The sequence below is a fragment of the Thalassophryne amazonica genome, chromosome 16 (assembly GCF_902500255.1).
Source record: "Thalassophryne amazonica chromosome 16, fThaAma1.1, whole genome shotgun sequence".
Lineage (NCBI taxonomy): Eukaryota > Metazoa > Chordata > Actinopteri > Batrachoidiformes > Batrachoididae > Thalassophryne > Thalassophryne amazonica.
Window position 1 is genome coordinate 601,052 of NC_047118.1, and position 20,927 is coordinate 621,978.

Genomic DNA, 20,927 nt, shown 5'->3' on the forward strand with positions numbered 1-20,927 from the left:
GAGGGTGGAGAGGAGGAGGGGCGTGGCGTCAGTGAAAGAGAAAAGTGAAGAACTGAATCAGGAAATTTTTCATTTAAAAGAGCAGGTTTGACAAATCAGTCCAGGTTCAGCTCTTGATCAAACAAGCAATTAAATGTTACATTATTTAAAAAGAAAAGTAATGCAATCTCACTCAAAAATATTGAAAAAAAACCTGTCAGGATGACAGAAAAACTGCCTGCTTCACTGGATTAAAAGCTACTCAGTGTCATTTTTGTAGAAGAGAGTAAATGCTATATCCATCAAATATTAATGTGTTTTAACCTTTTTCAACATTATTTAATTTATTAACTTAGTAGACTTTGACAGAAACATCCAAAAATAACTTTGATCTTACAAATATTACAACATAAACATAATTTTTTTTGTTCATTCTTGCTTTCAGTGCATCTAAAACCACCCAAAATTAGTTAAAATAAGGCTTGCCAATAATGTGTTAGTGGTATAAAACCCTGCAGCTATGAGCGATCACATAATTTACCCGGAACTAAAATGGTCCTGGCTAGAACCCTGAATCTTACAACTACCGCATTAGCGAATATATCAAATAAATAACATAAAAAGTGGCCCTTTTAGGTCAGTGCTGAAGTATTTCTAGTCGTAGTTGCAGACCCATGACCCATTCATAAAATTTTGATCATACTAGTCTGAGAAGCAGTAGATATAATTGTTTCCCATCCTGTGCGCCGGCAACATTTCCTGTATGTTCGTTTTGTGAATTGTTTTGTAATTTGTGTCTGTATCATGGCCCAAGCAGAGGGTCACCCCTTTGAGTCTTGTCTGCTTGAGGTTTCTTCCTCAGAGGGAGTTATTCCTTACCACTGTTGCACTGGGGGTTAGTAAGGTTACACCTTACTTGCATGAATCGACTTGAGGCATCCTTGTTGTGATTTGGCGCGATATATAAATGAAAATAAATTGAAATTGAAAATTGAATTGAAATTTCCAAAAAATCAGAGATATTACACAGTTGTATGTAAAAGTTTGGGCACCCCTTATGATTTCCATGATTTTCCTTTATAAATCACCGGTTGTTTGGATCAGCAATTTCAGTTAAATATATCATATAGCAGACAAACAGTGATATTTGAGAAGTGAAATGAAGTTTATAGGATTTACAGAAAGTGTGCAATGATTCTTTAAACAAAACTAGGCAGGTGCCTAAATTTGGGCACTCCAACAGAAAAAAAATACATCAAAATTTAGTAGATCCTCCTTTGGCAGAAATAACAGCCTCTAAACGCTTCCTATAGCTTCCAATGAGAGTCTGGATTCTAGTTGAAGGTATTTTGGACCATTCTTCTTTACAACACATCTCAGGGTTGTTGGTTTCCGAGCATGGACAGCCCACTTAAAATCACACCACAGATTTCCAATAATATTCAGATCTGGGGACTGAGATGGCCATTCCAGAACATTGTACTTGTTCCTCTGCATGAATGCCTTAGTAGAATTTGAGCAGTGTTTAGGGTCATTGTCTTGTTGAAAGATCCAGCCCCGACGCAACTTCAACTTTGTCACTGATTCATGAACATTGTTCTCAAGAATCTGCTGATATTGACTGGAATCCATGTGACCCTCAACTTCAACAAGATTCCCAGTACCTGCACTGGCCACACAGCCCCACAGCATGATGGAACCACCTCCAAATTTTACTGTAGGTAGCAAGTGTTTTTCTTCGAATGTTGTGTTCTTTTTCTGCCCCTTGTTATGTTCAAATAACTCAATTTTAGTTTCAACAGTCCACAGCACCTTATTCCAAAATGAAACTGGCTTGTCCAAATGTGCTTTAGCATACCTCAAGCGACTGTTTGTGGCGCATATGCAGAAAAGGCCTCCTCTGCATTATAGCATCATACAGCAACTCCTTGTGCAAAGTGTGCTGTATAGTTTTAACGATGCACAGAGATACTATCTGCAGCAAGATCATGTTGTAGGTCTTTGGAGCAGGTCTGTGGGTTGACTATGACTGTTCTCACCATCCTTTGCTTCAGCTTATCTGAGATTTTTCTTGGCCTGCCACTTCAGGCCTTAACTAGTACTGTGCCTGTGGTCTTAAATTTCCTCACTATGTTCTTCACAGTGGAAACTGACAGCTGAAATCTCTGAGATAGCTTTTTGTATCCTAAACCATGATATTGAACGATCTTTGTTTTTAGGTCATTTGAGAGTTGTTTAGAGGCTCCCATGTTGCCACTCATTAGAAGAGATGCAAAGAGGGGAAACATTTGCAAATGTTTCTCATGATTGGATTCACCTGTGTAATGAGGTCAAGGGTCAATGAGCTTACCAAACAATTTTGTGTTCCAATAATTAGTGCGAAATGTATTCAAATCAATAAAATGACAAGGGTGCCCAAATTTATGCACCTGCCTAATTTTGTTTAAATAATTATTGCACACTTTCTGTAAATACTAGAAACTTCATTTCACTTCTCAAATATCAGTGTGTTCATCTGCTATATGATATATTTAACTGAAATTTCTGATCCAGACAACCAATGATTTATAAAGGAAAATCATGAAAATTATCAGGGGGGCCCAAAGTTTTACATACAACTCTAGAACTCACAAAGCAAGAACAGACAAGTGGTTTAAGTAACAAGAGTAAAGGCTGTTTGGGCTGCAGAAGACAAGCACAAGGCCAGAATTACAGAATAGCAAAATATAAGGTGCACAGTACATTCACATGAAAGCAGAGTATCATGTAAGAAAATGTTTCTAACTTTACATACATTCAACACAAAACAAAAATGTTCTGTCATGCTATAGATTTACAAATAGGAGTTGATGTGATGATTAATGCTACACCAAGGCTCGCCATCTGAGCTCTGACCTTCTAAATACCTGGGGCCATTATCTTGGACCAGTAACAAAATTAGTGCTACTGGTCCTGACCCGTAGGCTCAAAAATATTTCTCTAACCTTGGTGGGCTGTGGACCACTGGTGGTCCATGAGTGACCCGTTGTGATCTGTGAGTATATTGATAAAATATCACATCGTAATTTAATATTATATTCTAACCTCCAAAATTACTCCAGTTTCTAAGAGATAATATACTGTTGGAGGAGTTAACGGAACAAGTGTTTTTGGATATTTGGGGATTTAGGTGGGTCAGAAGATTTATTTATTATTTTTTTTATCTTTTAATGAGCTGTCTCTGAGAAAATCATGCGGGGGTGGCTGGATGACCGACTGCGATTTTGATGAAATTTTCACCATATACCCTTCAAATAGATTGATTAGGATTGGCAAAGTTGGTTTTTCCATCAGGCAAAATGTATTTGAATTTTGGTCAGTTAAAAATTTGATGACAGAATGGCCTAGATTGTGTTAGATTAAAAATATAGTAAGAATGGACATCTTCAACATATCTGTCCTCAGTTCTCGACAGGTAGATAGAAAAAGTGAGTGTGATTCCTGAAATGGGATGCCAGTGACCTTGAAAATGCACTGTGCCAGTGACCTTCAAAAACCACAAACAGGTTGAAGTTGTACATGAAGTATATGAATGAGTGAGTTTTTTTTTGTCAGGTTAAATTGTTTATCACTGTGATGGCCTGTGGAAAGAAACTGTTCCTGTGTCTGGTTGTTCTGAAGTACAGAGCTCTGTAACATATAGACCAGAGGGGAGGAGTTTAAACAGTGTGCCCAGGGTGGGAGGGTTCTGCACAGATGTTACCAGCTTGCTTCCTGGTCCTGGTTGGAGGGTAGGCTGGCTCTGATGACTTTTTTTCTGCAGACCTCACAGTTGGTAGAAGTCTGTGCTTGTCATATTTGGAGGAGGAGGGAAACCAAACAGAGATGGAGATGCTCAGGACAGACTGGATGGTTGTGTAGAAGATGAGGAGCAGAACCTGGGGCAGGTTGAACTTCCTGAGGTGTCTGAGAAAGCACGTGCCTATTAACGCAAGTACAAAATAATTTTGCCAAGAGCTCTAGTTTAGTAAGTCATAAAGAACACTTTGAAGGTATTCCAGAGTGGCATGGAACCATTTTGGATTTTTGGTATTTTATTATTGGAGAGCGCAAAATAGTTATTGTAAAAGTGCAGAGATATTTGTTCCCTGGCCTCAGACTGAACCTCTGTGGTGTTACAATACACAGTCTGCTCTTTGATGTGACGACAGGCTCTTTGGCTCTCACTGCGGTATTGTATCACTTCCTGTTCCGGAGCACAGCGATGTTTTGCTGTATCTGTTAGCTGTTTAATCTGTGCAGTTAGATTGATCTAGTTAACTAGATAACGATTTGTTTCACTGTGTTATCTTCACGTGCCTTAACTAAAGCACTCCCTCTGCTGAATCACCTCTAAATTATTTACACATTATTCACTTTGTGTGTTTTTAGGAATCCGCTAGCTTAGCGCAGCTACTAGCTCTTAGCCGGTTTAGCATGGCAGCTTCTCCTGTCTCTCCCGCACTTTTCTGCTCTGGGTGTGAAATGTTTAGTTATTCCTCGGCCTCCTTTAGCAGTAATGGTACTTGTAATAAGTGTAGCTTATTCGTAGCTTTGGAGGCCAGGCTGGGCGAATTGGAGACTCGGCTCCGCACCGTGGAAAATTCTACAGCTAGCCAGGCCCCTGTAGTCGGTGCGGACCAAGGTAGCTTAGCCGCCATTTGTTTCCCTCTGGCAGATCCCGAGCAGCCGGGAAAGCAGGCCGACTGGGTGACTGTGAGGAGGAAGCGTAGCCCTAAACAGAAGCCCCGTGTACACCGCCAACCCGTTCACATTTCTAACCATTTTTCCCCACTTGGCGACACACCCGCCGAGGATCAAACTCTGGTTATTGGCGACTCTGTTTTGAGAAATGTGAAGTTAGCGACACCAGCAACCATAGTCAAATGTCTTCCGGGGGCCAGAGTAGGCGACATTGAAGGAAATTTGAAACTGCTGGCTAAGGCTAAGCGTAAATTCGGTAAGATTGTAATTCACGTCGGCAGTAATGACACCCGGTTACGCCAATCGGAGGTCACTAAAATTAACATTGAATCGTGTGTAACTTTGCAAAAACAATGTCGGACTCTGTAGTTTTCTCTGGGCCCCTCCCCAATCGGACCGGGAGTGACATGTTTAGCCGCATGTTCTCCTTGAATTGCTGGCTGTCTGAGTGGTGTCCAAAAAATGAGGTGGGCTTCATAGATAATTGGCAAAGCTTCTGGGGAAAACCTGGTCTTGTTAGGAGAGACGGCATCCATCCCACTTTGGATGGAGCAGCTCTCATTTCTAGAAACCTGGCCAATTTTATTAAACCCTCCAAACCGTGACTATCCAGGGTTGGGACCAGGAAGCAGAGTTGTAGTCTTACACACCTCTCTGCAGCTTCTCTCCCCCTGCCATCGCCTCATTACCCCATCCCCGTAGAGACGGTGCCTGCTCCCAGACCACCAATAACCAGCAAAAATCTATTTAAGCATAAAAATTCAAAAAGAAAAAATAATATAGCACCTTCAACTGCACCACAGACTAAAACAGTTAAATGTGGTCTATTAAACATTAGGTCTCTCTCTTCTAAGTCCCTGTTGGTAAATGATATAATAATTGATCAACATATTGATTTATTCTGCCTTACAGAAACCTGGTTACAGCAGGATGAATATGTTAGTTTAAATGAGTCAACACCCCCGAGTCACACTAACTGTCAGAATGCTCGTAGCACGGGCCGGGGCGGAGGATTAGCAGCAATCTTCCATTCCAGCTTATTAATTAATCAAAAACCCAGACAGAGCTTTAATTCATTTGAAAGCTTGACTCTTAGTCTTGTCCATCCAAATTGGAAGTTCCAAAAACCAGTTTTATTTGTTATTATCTATCGTCCACCTGGTCGTTACTGTGAGTTTCTCTGTGAATTTTCAGACCTTTTGTCTGACTTATTGCTTAGCTCAGATAAGATAATTATAGTGGGCGATTTTAACATCCACACAGATGCTGAGAATGACAGCCTCAACACTGCATTTAATCTATTATTAGACTCTATTGGCTTTGCTCAAAATGTAAATGAGTCCACCCACCACTTTAATCATATCTTAGATCTTGTTCTGACTTATGGTATAGAAATTGAAGACTTAACAGTAGTCCCTGAAAACTCCCTTCTGTCTGATCATTTCTTAATAACATTTACATTTACTCTGATGGACTACCCAGCAGTGGGGAATAAGTTTCATTACACTAGAAGTCTTTCAGAAAGCGCTGTAACTAGGTTTAAGGATATGATTCCTTCTTTATGTTCTCTAATGCCATATACCAACACAGTGCAGAGTAGCTACCTAAACTCTGTGAGTGAGATAGAGTATCTCGTCAATAGTTTTACATCTTCATTGAAGACAACTTTGGATGCTGTAGCTCCTCTGAAAAAGAGAGCTTTAAATCAGAAGTGCCTGACTCCGTGGTATAACTCACAAACTCATAGCTTAAAGCAGATAACCCGTAAGTTGGAGAGGAAATGGCGTCTCACTAATTTAGAAGATCTTCACTTAGCCTGGAAAAAGAGTCTGTTGCTCTATAAAAAAAGCCCTCCGTAAAGCTAGGACATCTTACTACTCATCACTAATTGAAGAAAATAAGAACAACCCCAGGTTTCTTTTCAGCACTGTAGCCAGGCTGACAAAGAGTCAGAGCTCTATTGAGCTGAGTATTCCATTAACTTTAACTAGTAATGACTTCATGGCTTTCTTTGCTAACAAAATTTTAACTATTAGAGAAAAAATTACTCATAACCATCCCAAAGACGTATCGTTATCTTTGGCTGCTTTCAGTGATGCCGGTATTTGGTTAGACTGTTTCTCTCCGATTGTCCTGTCTGAGTTATTTTCATTAGTTACTTCATCCAAACCATCAACATGTTTATTAGACCCCATTCCTACCAGGCTGCTCAAGGAAGCCCTACCATTATTTAATGCTTCGATCTTAAATATGATCAATCTATCTTTGTTAGTTGGCTATGTACCACAGGCTTTTAAGGTGGCAGTAATTAAACCATTACTTAAAAAGCCATCACTTGACCCAGCTATCTTAGCTAATTATAGGCCAATCTCCAACCTTCCTTTTCTGTCAAAAATTCTTGAAAGGGTAGTTGTAAAACAGCTAACTGATCATCTGCAGAGGAATGGTCTATTTGAAGAGTTTCAGTCAGGTTTTAGAATTCATCATAGTACAGAAACAGCATTAGTGAAGGTTGCAAATGATCTTCTTATGGCCTCAGACAGTGGACTCATCTCTGTGCTTGTTCTGTTAGACCTCAGTGCAGCTTTTCATACCGTTGACCATAAAATTTTATTACAGAGATTAGAGCATGCCATAGGTATTAAAGGCACTGCTCTGCGGTGGTTTGAATCATATTTGTCTAATAGATTACAATTTGTTCATGTAAATGGGGAATCTTCTTCACAGACTAAAGTTAATTATGGAGTTCCACAAGGTTCTGTGCTAGGACCAATTTTATTCACTTTATACATGCTTCCCTTAGGCAGTATTATTAGACGGTATTGCTTAAATTTTCATTGTTACGCAGATGATACCCAGCTTTATCTATCCATGAAGCCAGAGGACACACACCAATTAGCTAAACTGCAGGATTGTCTTACAGACATAAAGACATGGATGACCTCTAATTTCCTGCTTTTAAACTCAGATAAAACTGAAGTTATTGTACTTGGCCCCACAAATCTTAGAAACATGGTGTCTAACCAGATCCTTACTCTGGATGGCATTGCCCTGACCTCTAGTAATACTGTGAGAAATCTTGGAGTCATTTTTGATCAGGATATGTCATTCAAAGCGCATATTAAACAAATATGTAGGACTGCTTTTTTGCATTTACGCAATATCTCTAAAATTAGAAAGGTCTTGTCTCAGAGTGATGCTGAAAAACTAATTCATGCATTTATTTCCTCTAGGCTGGACTATTGTAATTCATTGTTATCAGGTTGTCCTAAAAGTTCCCTAAAAAGCCTTCAGTTAATTCAAAATGCTGCAGCTAGAGTACTAACTGGGACTAGAAGGAGAGAGCATATCTCACCCATATTGGCCTCTCTTCATTGGCTTCCTGTTAATTCTAGAATAGAATTTAAAATTCTTCTTCTTACTTATAAGGTTTTGAATAATCAGGTCCCATCTTATCTTAGGGACCTCATAGTACCATATCACCCCAATAGAGCGCTTCTCTCTCAGACTGCAGGCTTACTTGTAGTTCCTAGGGTTTGTAAGAGTAGAATGGGAGGCAGAGCCTTCAGCTTTCAGGCTCCTCTCCTGTGGAACCAGCTCCCAATTCAGATTAGGGAGACAGACACCCTCTCTACTTTTAAGATTAGGCTTAAAACTTTCCTTTTTGCTAAAGCTTATAGTTAGGGCTGGATCAGGTGACCCTGAACCATCCCTTAGTTATGCTGCTATAGACGTAGACTGCTGGGGGGTTCCCATGATGCACTGAGTGTTTCTTTCTCTTTTTGCTCTGTATGCACCACTCTGCATTTAATCATTAGTGATCGATCTCTGCTCCCCTCCACAGCATGTCTTTTTCCTGGTTCTCTCCCTCAGCCCCAACCAGTCCCAGCAGAAGACTGCCCCTCCCTGAGCCTGGTTCTGCTGGAGGTTTCTTCCTGTTAAAAGGGAGTTTTTCCTTCCCACTGTAGTCAAGTGCTTGCTCACAGGGGGTCGTTTTGACCGTTGGGGTTTTACATAATTATTGTATGGCCTTGCCTTACAATATAAAGCGCCTTGGGGCAACTGTTTGTTGTGATTTGGCGCTATATAAAAAAAAAATTGATTGATTGATTGACTTTTTACTGTATAGTTGCGGCAGAGGTGACTTCATCTTTGTGACGTAATCCAGCGGAATTTATGTCGGAGGGACTCGGCGCAGGAATCGGTTTACCGAGACTCCGATTGTGGCGGAGCATATTTCCCCTCCGCTGGACAAACAAACTGTAAGAAATGGTAAGTCATAAGAGCTTTTAGTTCATAATGCTCATGAGACGACGAGCTTTTGCTCTTTTTTTTGTCGTCGTTTTTAAAGTCGCTCAGCTAATTGTAAAAACAAACGTCTTTGTTTAGCACCGTTAGCTAGCTTGCCAGAGTTAAACCAGATTAGCCAACAACGGTTTAAAAAGCAAACTCCAAATTAATTAACGTTGTCTGTTCAAAAGTTACATTTCAACCAACGAACTTAACCGTTCATTTATTTATTCATGAACGCGAACTGGCTGTACGACTGTAGCGTTTGTTAAAACCGTTTGTGGCCCAACTTGGAAAACGTTTAACGTTTCGGCTGTTGAGGAAAAGTGTTGCGGGAATGACTACTCTGTGTTCCCGATGGGTGTTAGATGAAACAGTACTCCGTGTCCCTGTGGGTTATGTCCCTGTTTTAAGGAGCAAGAACAAACAACTAGCATTAGATACAAGCTAGTTAGCTGTTGACGCTAGCGGTTGCACTTTGGAAAGAACACACTGAAAATAACAGTTGCATTTTTTTTTTTTTTTTTTTTTTTTACTTTTTTGCTGTTATTGTTTGTGTTAGTTTGTCACTGTTTATTCCATTTTGTGCTCATGTTTTGATCATGTATGTATTCCATTCTCAAGGCTTTTTTTATCCTTTCATCATGCTGTTGTATCAGTTTTGTACAATGCCTTGCTTCTAATAATAAGTCAATTTCAAACGCCTTCAAAACTCAGGAAATACTATATTATGGAGTCTTTCAAGGTCCCATCATCCCCTGCGGTGCTTGGAGTGGTTCCGGTGTCAGGGGCTCAGCACTCTCCTAGACTCGGCACTCCCCCTGCCTTCACTGCACATGCAGCATGGCGGAGTGCTGGCAGTGATTTAACAGATTCTTTCTCCTCTAAACTGGCCTGTTTCTTTTTAACACTGACTTTAGAATGTTAGAGGTTTGATGTTGTCATCTGATAGTTAATAATCACATTATTCCGTTTGATTGCTTTGGGTGTAGAGAGTCAGACTGAGATTGAGAGTGTGAGATGTGCTGCTGTCACGCTATGATCACTCTCCCGTCCTTTATGTGGAAATGATTATTGTACAAAAACTTCAGATATCTGTCGCTGAGATAGATGATGACTGGAGTGCAGTTTTAAGCAGAAACAAGGTGATAATCGGTGAATCACTGACACTCTGAAAAGACGCATGCACAGCGAAGGTGCAGTGAAGGCAGGGGGAGTGCTGAGCTCCTCACACCGGTGTCACGGCCTCATCGGTCCCCTTGTCTGATTAGTTCCCCTGCCTTCACTGCACATGCCTCATTTTGGAGGGGAATGATTAGTCGAAACGCAATGCAGTCTAATTGGTCCCCCAGTATTATAAATTGAGGGACCCAATATGTAATTGGTTGTGTAGAATATAATAAACCCAATATATATTGGTCAAGTTATTGTAATAATAAAGCAAAATAAACAAACTGGTAGGTGCTATTGCACTACTCGCCATAGTGTTTTTGTTTTTTTTGTAGTCTACTTGTAATTTCTGAATTATCTTTAAGGGTATATTTATTACAGATTGGCACAAGCTACTCTGAACAGTCCCCCTCATGTATATGATGATCAGTTCATCCTGTTATGCTGTTTTCATCACTTCATCATGGCATCTGCGTTCACTATTGCTGCGGGCAGCACTACGTCATAGCCCAGTGGTCACTTGACCACAAACTGTGCTGGTGAAAATGATTCATCATGTTCACCAGCGTCCATGTTGATTTACCATGTTAGAGTAGCAAATTTTCGTCAGCTTATTATCAAAGTTTTAGCAGCTACTGCAGCGTGTGTGTAAACGGCAAAAGTCTGTTTGCACTGGCCCTTCAGGTCGCTGCATTACAAACAACCTGCATGTCAAGTTCCCCTATGTCCACCCCCCACTTATATACCTAGAGCGAGATCATAAGAATGTTATTACTTCGGCAGCAAAACAAGAAGTGAACGCCAAGGGGACTGATTTTACTGGAGGTAAACGCTGCACATCACCAATTTGTTGCACACTTTGTGATAGGGACTGATCAGATGGGGGACTGTTCAGACCGCGACACTGGTTCAACTCGCAGGTTTAGTGCAGCAGATAACTGAAGCAATTGTTCAAATGGTGAAACAAGCACCAAATTTGGCACAAATACTCCTTAAACATTAGTCTTTTGAAAAAACCCGCTTGCCACTTGAATTTTCAAAAGGCAGCCAAGTAGGGATCAGTTGAGGATTTACACAGGGGTCAAAAACAGAAAATGCTCTCATCATATTGAAACCTATACCACATTATTTGTCTGATCATAGCAATTCCAAAATGGTATAGTTTAGGCTATCTACGAATGAATGTTATGGGGTAAAAACGACAAGAATGGTGACAAAGGTGAGTTTCAGTTTGTACAGGGGTCAAAAGTTAAAGTTACTCCATGTTTGGTAAAAGGTGATGCAAATTATTCGTTGAGTTAATAGGGTTTCAAAAAAGAATAGTTTGCACCATGTGCCATCCATAGTTATGTTACGGGGTAACATATGTCACGTCATAGAATCCGGTGGATGTCAACATTGTTTGACCATTTCTGTGGAGACCAAGCGTTCAACACAATCAAAACTGTTGCATTTAATAATCCTATTAGCTCAACCAATAATTTGCACCACTTTTTAACAAAATTGGAGGAACTTTAACTTTTGACCTCTGTACAAAATGAAACTGACCTTTGTCACCATTCTTGCTGTTTTTACCCCATAACTCCAGAACAATAATTCGCAGATAACCCAAACTATACCTTTTTGGAATCATTATGATCAGACAAATAACGTGGTATAGGTTTCAATATGAGAGCATTTTTAATTTTTGACCCCTGTGTAAATCCTCAATTGACCTCTACCTGGCTGCCTTTTGAAAATTCAAGTGGCAAGTGGGTTTTTTCAAAAGACTGTTTAAGGAGTGTTTGTGCCAAATTTGGTGCTTGTTTCGCCATTTGAATGATTCCATTGTAAATATTCTGTTATCTGCTGCACTAGTTGTAAATAACGAAAATGGCTTCACCTCTGGTCACGCACGAGGAAAAATAACACAGTCCACCATGAAATGCAGTCACAGAGGCTTTCAAATGAAAGTTTATATATTTTTATATATATTTTTTTATTTTTTATATATGTATATAAAATTTTTCCAAATCCCAGCATGAATCATACCCAGGTTATGTGCCGTCAATATTCCTGTTCCAGAAGCGCCTAAATTTCCAGATAACTGTGAGGAAACAAGGAATGCCTTTGCAACTCCATGTTAGCGCCTGACCGGAACCACTTCACACATGCAAAGGATCATGGGACCCTGAAGTAGTCTGTCGATGCTGGGGGGGCGGGGGGTTCTTGATGTAGTGCAAAAAAATGTATACCAACATAACAGCTATGACAAAAAGGGGAGGAAAAATGTATATATATATATATATTTAGGTTGTTTGATTATATCATGTTAAGTGTTCCTCTTACTTTGCTCAGTGCTGGAATTTTGCTTCAGATTATCAATATCACCTCCCAATCAATGATCCAGGATTACAAAATGATATCAAAGTTGAAAATTGCTACATACATCAGGCACGAATACCCTCAATTTGTTTTACATTTTGACTAAGTGCTGGGTTGTTAAAATGATCATGATGGTGTATCACTATTAAAGATTATGATGATGATGATAAGGTTTGGAAATTTAAGCTTGATATCCTTATTTTATTTCCTCTAAGAAACAATTCATTTGACATTAAATCATTCCAGCAGTACCCAAAGAGACTTAGTACTGGAGATGTACTTCACTTTTCTTATTTCATCTGATTTTTATTTCACCTTAGGATGTGTTTCTAATGATCAGACGTCATAAAACGACCATCTTCACAGATGCCAAAGAGTCCACCACAGTCTACGAGTTAAAGCGCATCGTAGAAGGAATTTTGAAGAGGCCACCTGAAGATCAAAGGCTTTATAAGGTATATAAATCATATTAATTTTTTGTCTGCGTTGTGTACACCTGATCTCGGCGGTGAAGTGGAATTGGTCCTCATTCGTCATTGGCTGGGAGAGCTCTTGGTAAGAAGAGGGGCTGTGTGTGTTTCTCAGTGTAGAACTGGAGTAGCGTCAAGAGAGACACTTGGCATAAAAGTGTTCCAAAGCTCAATGTGGATCTGTGGATTTACATAGCTGTAAACATTACATAGGGGCACACAGATGCTTGATCTTTTGGGCTCCATCTTGCTGACACAAGGTATCATGTAGTGGTTACAACATGCATCATGTACACAACATACCACTTATAGTGTCCAGAACTGTAATTTTTTAATGGACATAATGTCCAATGTCCCTGACCGAACAGCCCCCCCGCTAAAAATCGGTCCACCCTGCCTTCACTGCGCATACGTCATTTTGGAGCTCAGCGGCGTCATTTCTGAGCATCTGCTGCGGTTCATGGATTATCTCCTTGTTTCTGCTTCAAACTGCACTCCACTCATTATCTATCTCAGGAACATATCTGAAGCTTTTGTGCAACAATCATTTCCACGTGAATTCAGCATTATTTCATAATAAAAGACAGGGGAAGTGATCAGAGCGCCTATGTCATTTTGGAGTATCAGTAGCGAAATGAGGTGATTATCGCCTCCTTTCTGCTTAAAACGGACTTTAGAATGATTTAAGAGGTTTTACTTTGTCATCTGATGGTTAATAATCACATTATTCCCTTTGATTGCTTTGGGTGAAGAGAGTCAGACTCAGACATGCTGCTGTGGTCCCAAATGATGGATGCGCAGTGAAGGCGGGGGGGACCATTCGGTCTGTTAGACTGGCGCTTATTTTAGGCAGGCGTTAATTTTTTTCCAGATGAAGTTTTGAACCAGTCATTAAATGAGGCAGGGCCCGATTCAAGGTCACGCATTTAATCAAGGCAATACGCAAGTCTAATTGTTGCTGGGATTCGTCGTAGATCATGCAGCATCTCCGGCCTGTAACTAATCCGTTACATAATATAACAGATTTTGTCCATTTTATACATATAACTGATTTCGATTAGAACAGAAAAAAAATCACTGGTCCACGTGAATCCATTACATGCGAGTTTTTGTGTATAATGCAGAAACATGTTGAGGTCAGGCCCAAAATGTCTTTAAAAAAAATGACAAAGAATTGAATGCCATTATTGTGATCTGTACAGTAGCATATAACATCTGGGGGTCAACTCCAGGTCTTGGTCAAAAGTCTGTAGAAAGGACCACTGGAACAGGTCTGAAATGGGGAAAGTGAAGGACACACGTAAAAGATCTCTGCTGTGCTTCGGTGGATAATGGCTGGCTGTTTTTGTTCTTCATCAGGATGATGTTCTGCTGAGCGACAGTCAAACACTCGGAAATTGTGGCTTTACAAACCAAACAGCCCGACCTCAAGCCCCAGCCACAGTGGGATTAGCTTTCAGACTGAGTGGTAAATAAGTTTGCATTTGTTCAGACACCATCACTGTTAAATCGTATACTCACTCAAGAGATAATGTTCTTCAATTTGCTTAAAAAAATGTTGGTTTTAGATGTAATCAAAATCTTAGAGGTGTATTTAAACTCTAAGCCAGGATTTTTCTACCTGGACATGTTGTTGCGTTAATACTTGATCCTTGCCATTGTCGTTCCTATTCTTCTCTCAGACGAATCCTTCGAACAGCTGAGGATCGAGGCCTTCTCCACTCCTCCAGAGCTCCCTGACGTCATGAAGCCACAGGACTCGGGCAGCACAGCCAACGAGCAGGCTGTCCAGTGAGGACATGGGCTGAGGACGGGAGAGGGACACATCAGGGGGGTCAGCGGGAGGACGTGTTGTGGTAGGGTGGGGATGAATTGTGAGAAGTATGGCCTCAGCGGTTGAGTTTTACTGTACTAACAGTCGGGCGTAAACGGTTACACAGACTCCCTTTTGTAAATGTGGGGCGGGTGGTGATGAACGCATGCTAGATAACTGGGCTTTTTTTTTTTTTTTTTTTTTCCTCTTTTCCCGCAAGATCCTTCCGAGACGCGTGATGGACATGTCATGACACTGTCAGTCACCGATGTGCTTGATAAAGGCTGAATACAAGTAATTGTACCTCATATTTAAGTCATTCTAGTTTTCATTTCATATCAGGCTGTTACTGCCTTATGTTTTTAAATCATTATTGTTGTTATTCTTTCTGGTATTTGTGTTGCCACAGTCCACAGAAATCACTGTTTGGTTACAAGTTCGGTTTTTGAAAACTCTTCAAATCTGTACAGCATCTTTAATCTGTGAGCAGCAGAGAGCTGCTGTCAGATGCTTCAGGATCTTCAGGTGAGACAGGATAAATGTAATTTTTTTTTCCCCATTAAATATTTATGAATTGGATTACATTTCTTCTTATTTGCGTTGGATGAATTTACTGTGCAGCTCCTCTTTTTTTTTTTTCTTTTATGTCAGACTCCCTTCAATATTTTGCCTGTTAAGTTTTGTGCAAATGACATCTCCTGAAACTTCACTCTGTACAGGTTAAAAATCATTGTACACAGTGTCACTGTTTTATGGACATCTAATCTGTGAAATTTTACACATTCATTTAAAACAACTTTTGTCATAAGTTGTCTCTGCAGGAGACTGATCTCATACGATGACAGTGATTCAACATCAGTGTGGTTTGGAACATTTTCACATTTAGGTTCATACTGAGGAAGAAAAACATGACCGCCTCACACACAGAGATCATGTTGAGGGGGCTGACCACACCTCCTGCACAGAGCAGGAGACTAAAGCCTGATTGATGCTGCTGCTATCTCCATAGTGTCGCAGAGCCCTCTACGTCTTTGTGAACCCTTTTGGAGTCCCTTTCTGTAGCCTGACATGCAACTCCCAAAAATTGAAACTGTACATTGAAGCAACGGAGACCGCATGGGCTGGGATTGGTCACGTTTACGTGTTCGTTCCTCCCTCTTCTGTCAGTTGTTGCAGTACTCACGACGATTATATTTCAATCATGGATCAAATAGAGGAATGTTTGGCAGAAAAAGTCTGCAAATATGACCAACTTTACAAGACAGAGTTGAAAAACTACAGAGATGCTCAAATGACCTGCAGTTCATGGAGGGAAATTAAATGCAATGTTGGTTAAGAGGATGATGATTGTATAAAGAAGTGGAGGTTGTTGGGGAACAATTTGGTTAAAAAAAAAAAAAAAAAAGACCAGTAGCAGTGGCGATGCTGGCAGAAAGACCGTGTGTTGTTCTTAGTGCCCACAACTATTCCGCCAGTAAATTGCATTGAGACACCCACCAATGAAACTAATGAAAGGGTCACACCCACGTTAATGTGACTGTGTGGTTATGGAGTTGCAGAGGCATAAATCAGGTTTAAAGGGACAGTCTGTGGACATGAGCAGCTCTCCGAAGTGTCGGTGACTTGGGGAAACAAATGCACACATCACGTGTGTATAATTGTACCATTTGCTAACTGTTCTGTGACCCCACCCGCCATGTGTGTACATGTACAGTAGTGTTCAGAATAAGAGTAGTGCTATGTGACTAAAAATATTAATCCAGGTTTTGAGTATATTTCTTGTTACATGGGAAACAAGGCACCAGTAGATTCTCACAAATCCAACAAGACCAAGCATTCATGATATGCACTAGGGTGGTCCATAAAAATGGTCAAATTTTTTTCAAAAAACTTCAAGTCTCACCCTCTAAATTTGTTGTACCTAACATAAAAACACATGTACAATTTCATAAAACTCTAATTTTTACTGGTAGCACACAGCCCTTAAAGATTTTGCTCGCAATAACTTTGTCATATAGTATGTCATTTCCAGATATTTCCAAATTCTTTCTGTCAGTTTAATATTGATATGTCAGGACAGAAATTATGGCAATACATTGGAAAATCAAATCTTCATATCCCATAAAATAGTTAACACTAAAATATGAATTGTGAGATGCAGTTCTTCTCGTACATGTATCATGCTCCTACAATACCTACATACTGGGGTAGTGAAGATTTTGTAACAAACATTGCATTTTCATTTTATTGATGAAATACTGTTTCATTATTGATAAATGTAAATAAGTCTATGCTTTATATATTTCCACATATATTTTGATCTAGCTCCAAACAATAATATTCTTTATGCCTTGCAGTACTTAATATTCAAAAATGTATGAATCAGCACAAGAACCAATTATACAGCTGTGTAACATAAGAGAACATCCTTTACATGATAATGATATTTAAGTTGCTTGCATCATGACCAAGACTTGCTGCCGTTTCAGTCAGAATATAGGTGGCACTTCTGTCTGTTGTTTTGGTCCTATCCAATGCTGCTGCAAGTCCTGGTGTTACAACAGCTTTAATTTTACTGGCTTTTTGTGGCACTGGCATAACAAATTCTTCATCTGGACTTTCTGTGTTCTCTTCACTCTGGCTGGAGACAGTGTCAGGTAGTGAGACATTAGATGGTCCAGGCTCCTCCAGTTTCTCTTTGTATTTTGCTTCTGCAGCTTTACTTTTTTCTGCTCTTTGTTCTTTGGCAGTTTGTATTTTATCTATGCCTGTCATGCATCCCCTTCTACCTTTCTCTCGCTGAGCAAGTAGGAACTGTCTGTCATCTTCAAACTTTATCATTGTTAGGACATCCTGATGTGCCATGTCAAACAAGTCCTCCAAAGATTCACAAAACACTGTTTCATCTTTCTTCTGCTTGTCTGTATTGCGATTCTTGGTCTTTTTCAATGTTTTCCATTTTCCGAACACCTTTTCTAACTTTGTGATCAGATGCTGCTTTGCCCTCAGTGGGATTCTAGCTCTCTCCCAAAAAGGAATTGCCATGTCTATAGAGGTCACAGCAGCATCATGGACAGTTTTCTTCAAATCAGTGTGTTTGAAGAAAAATACCTTGAGTATTTGCCCATTTGAGGGCAATTTGTTTCCCTTTATTTCAGTTGGTGGAACCAATAAGGTATACAAATGTTCTACTTCTAGTAGCTGACATGTTTTACTGAAGTTTCCAGTTAATGGTTAAGCATGTTAAGTCAGCAAGTGTCTCTTTTTACATTTATCTCATGTTAGATTCACCATCACCAAAGATCTGAAAGAAAAGAAGCTGTGAATTGAAGCAAAATTTTCAGCTTGTAGCCTAAAATAACATTTTTGAAAGTATGTTGTTTGTGAGAAATATTTAAACCCAGGTACAGTTTTAAATTGAATATAAAATTATACTTAAGTTACACTCAGGTGGTTAACTTCTATCCTCTTTATAAGTGATGTGATTAGATACTTCTAATCTTCACTTAGCCTGGAAAAAGAGTCTGTTGCTCTATAAAAAAAAGCCCTCCGTAAAGCTAGGACATCTTTCTACTCATCACTAATTGAAGAAAATAAGAACAACCCCAGGTTTCTTTTCAGCACTGTAGCCAGGCTGACAAAGAGTCAGAGCTCTATTGAGCTGAGTATTCCATTAACTTTAACTAGTAATGACTTCATGACTTTCTTTGCTAACAAAATTTTAACTATTAGAGAAAAAATTACTCATAACCATCCCAAAGACGTATCGTTATCTTTGGCTGCTTTCAGTGATGCCGGTATTTGGTTAGACTCTTTCTCTCCGATTGTTCTGAGTTATTTTCATTAGTTACTTCATCCAAACCATCAACATGTTTATTAGACCCCATTCCTACCAGGCTGCTCAAGGAAGCCCTACCATTATTTAATGCTTCGATCTTAAATATGATCAATCTATCTTTGTTAGTTGGCTATGTACCACAGGCTTTTAAGGTGGCAGTAATTAAACCATTACTTAAAAAGCCATCACTTGACCCAGCTATCTTAGCTAATTATAGGCCAATCTCCAACCTTCCTTTTCTCTCAAAAATTCTTGAAAGGGTAGTTGTAAAACAGCTAACTGATCATCTGCAGAGGAATGGTCTATTTGAAGAGTTTCAGTCAGGTTTTAGAATTCATCATAGTACAGAAACAGCATTAGTGAAGGTTACAAATGATCTTATGGCCTCGGACAGTGGACTCATCTCTGTGCTTGTTCTGTTAGACCTCAGTGCTGCTTTTGATACTGTTGACCATAAAATTTTATTACAGAGATTAGAGCATGCCATAGGTATTAAAGGCACTGCGCTGCGGTGGTTTGAATCATATTTGTCTAATAGATTACAATTTGTTCATGTAAATGGGGAATCTTCTTCACAGACTAAAGTTAATTATGGAGTTCCACAAGGTTCTGTGCTAGGACCAATTTTATTCACTTTATACATGCTTTCCTTAGGCAGTATTATTAGACGGTATTGCTTAAATTTTCATTGTTACGCAGATGATACCCAGCTTTATCTATCCATGAAGCCAGAGGACACACACCAATTAGCTAAACTGCAGGATTGTCTTACAGACATAAAGACATGGATGACCTCTAATTTCCTGCTTTTAAACTCAGATAAAACTGAAGTTATTGTACTTGGCCCCACAAATCTTAGAAACATGGTGTCTAACCAGATCCTTACTGTGGATGGCATTACCCTGACCTCTAGTAATACTGTGAGAAATCTTGGAGTCATTTTTGATCAGGATATGTCATTCAAAGCGCATATTAAACAAATATGTAGGACTGCTTTTTTGCATTTACGCAATATCTCTAAAATCAGAAAGGTCTTGTCTCAGAGTGATGCTGAAAAACTAATTCATGCATTTATTTCCTCTAGGCTGGACTACTGTAATTCATTATTATCAGGTTGTCCTAAAAGTTCCCTAAAAAGCCTTCAGTTAATTCAAAATGCTGCAGCTAGAGTACTGACGGGGACTAGAAGGAGAGAGCATATCTCACCCATATTGGCCTCTCTTCATTGGCTTCCTGTTAATTCTAGAATAGAATTTAAAATTCTTCTTCTTACTTATAAGGTTTTGAATAATCAGGTCCCATCTTATCTTAGGGACCTCGTAGTACCATATCACCCCAATAGAGCGCTTCGCTCTCAGACTGCAGGCTTACTTGTAGTTCCTAGGGTTTGTAAGAGTAGAATGGGAGGCAGAGCCTTCAGCTTTCAGGCTCCTCTCCTGTGGAACCAGCTCCCAATTCAGATCAGGGAGACAGACACCCTCTCTACTTTTAAGATTAGGCTTAAAACTTTCCTTTTTGCTAAAGCTTATAGTTAGGGCTGGATCAGGTGACCCTGAACCATCCCTTAGTTATGCTGCTATAGACGTAGACTGCTGGGGGGTTCCCATGATGCACTGTTTCTTTCTCTTTTTGCTCTGTATGCGCCACTCTGCATTTAATCATTAGTGATCGATCTCTGCTCCCCTCCACAGCATGTCTTTTTCCTGGTTCTCTCCCTCAGCCCCAACCAGTCCCAGCAGAAGACTGCCCCTCCCTGAGCCTGGTTCTGCTGGAGGTTTCTTCCTGTTAAAAGGGAGTTTTTCCTTCCCACTGTAGCCAAGTGCTTGCTCACAGGGGGTCGTTTTGACCGTTGGGGTTTTACATAATTATTGTATGGCCTTGCCTTACAATATAAAGCGCCTTGGGGCAACTGTTTGTTGTGATTTGGCGCTATATAAAAAATTGATTGATTGATTGATACTGGATAATGGATAACCTATTGCACGGGCACTCGGGCAGCGATAATTGATATATTTACAACCTTCAGCTATGATGTGCTACCTCTAAATATTAATGTATGACAAAAATATTTGGCAGGCTTTCTTTTTTCCCAAAGCATCATAAAATGAAGGGGTGAGAGTAATGAATTTCCAACTTTTATTTTTTTGAACCACCCTAATATTCACACTCTTAAGGCTATGAAAATTGGGCTATTAGTAAAAAAAAAGTAGAAAAGGGGGTGTTCACAATAATAGTAGCAACATCTGCGAGGCATTAATTTTGTTGGTTTGGAACCAAGATT

The 20,927-nt window shown here is 39.8% G+C and overlaps 1 protein-coding gene across 1 annotated transcript; it reads left to right on the plus strand.

Annotated features, from left to right (window-relative positions):
* The first annotated feature begins 8,834 nt into the window (after positions 1–8,834).
* Positions 8,835–14,794, plus strand: elob (elongin B). The gene is made up of 4 exons (XM_034190720.1): positions 8,835–8,973; positions 12,846–12,980; positions 14,355–14,463; positions 14,678–14,794. Exons 1-4 carry the CDS (start codon positions 8,971–8,973, stop codon positions 14,788–14,790), a joined length of 360 nt encoding a protein of 119 aa, XP_034046611.1. The 5' UTR covers positions 8,835–8,970; the 3' UTR covers positions 14,791–14,794.
* Positions 14,795–20,927: the final 6,133 nt, after the last annotated feature.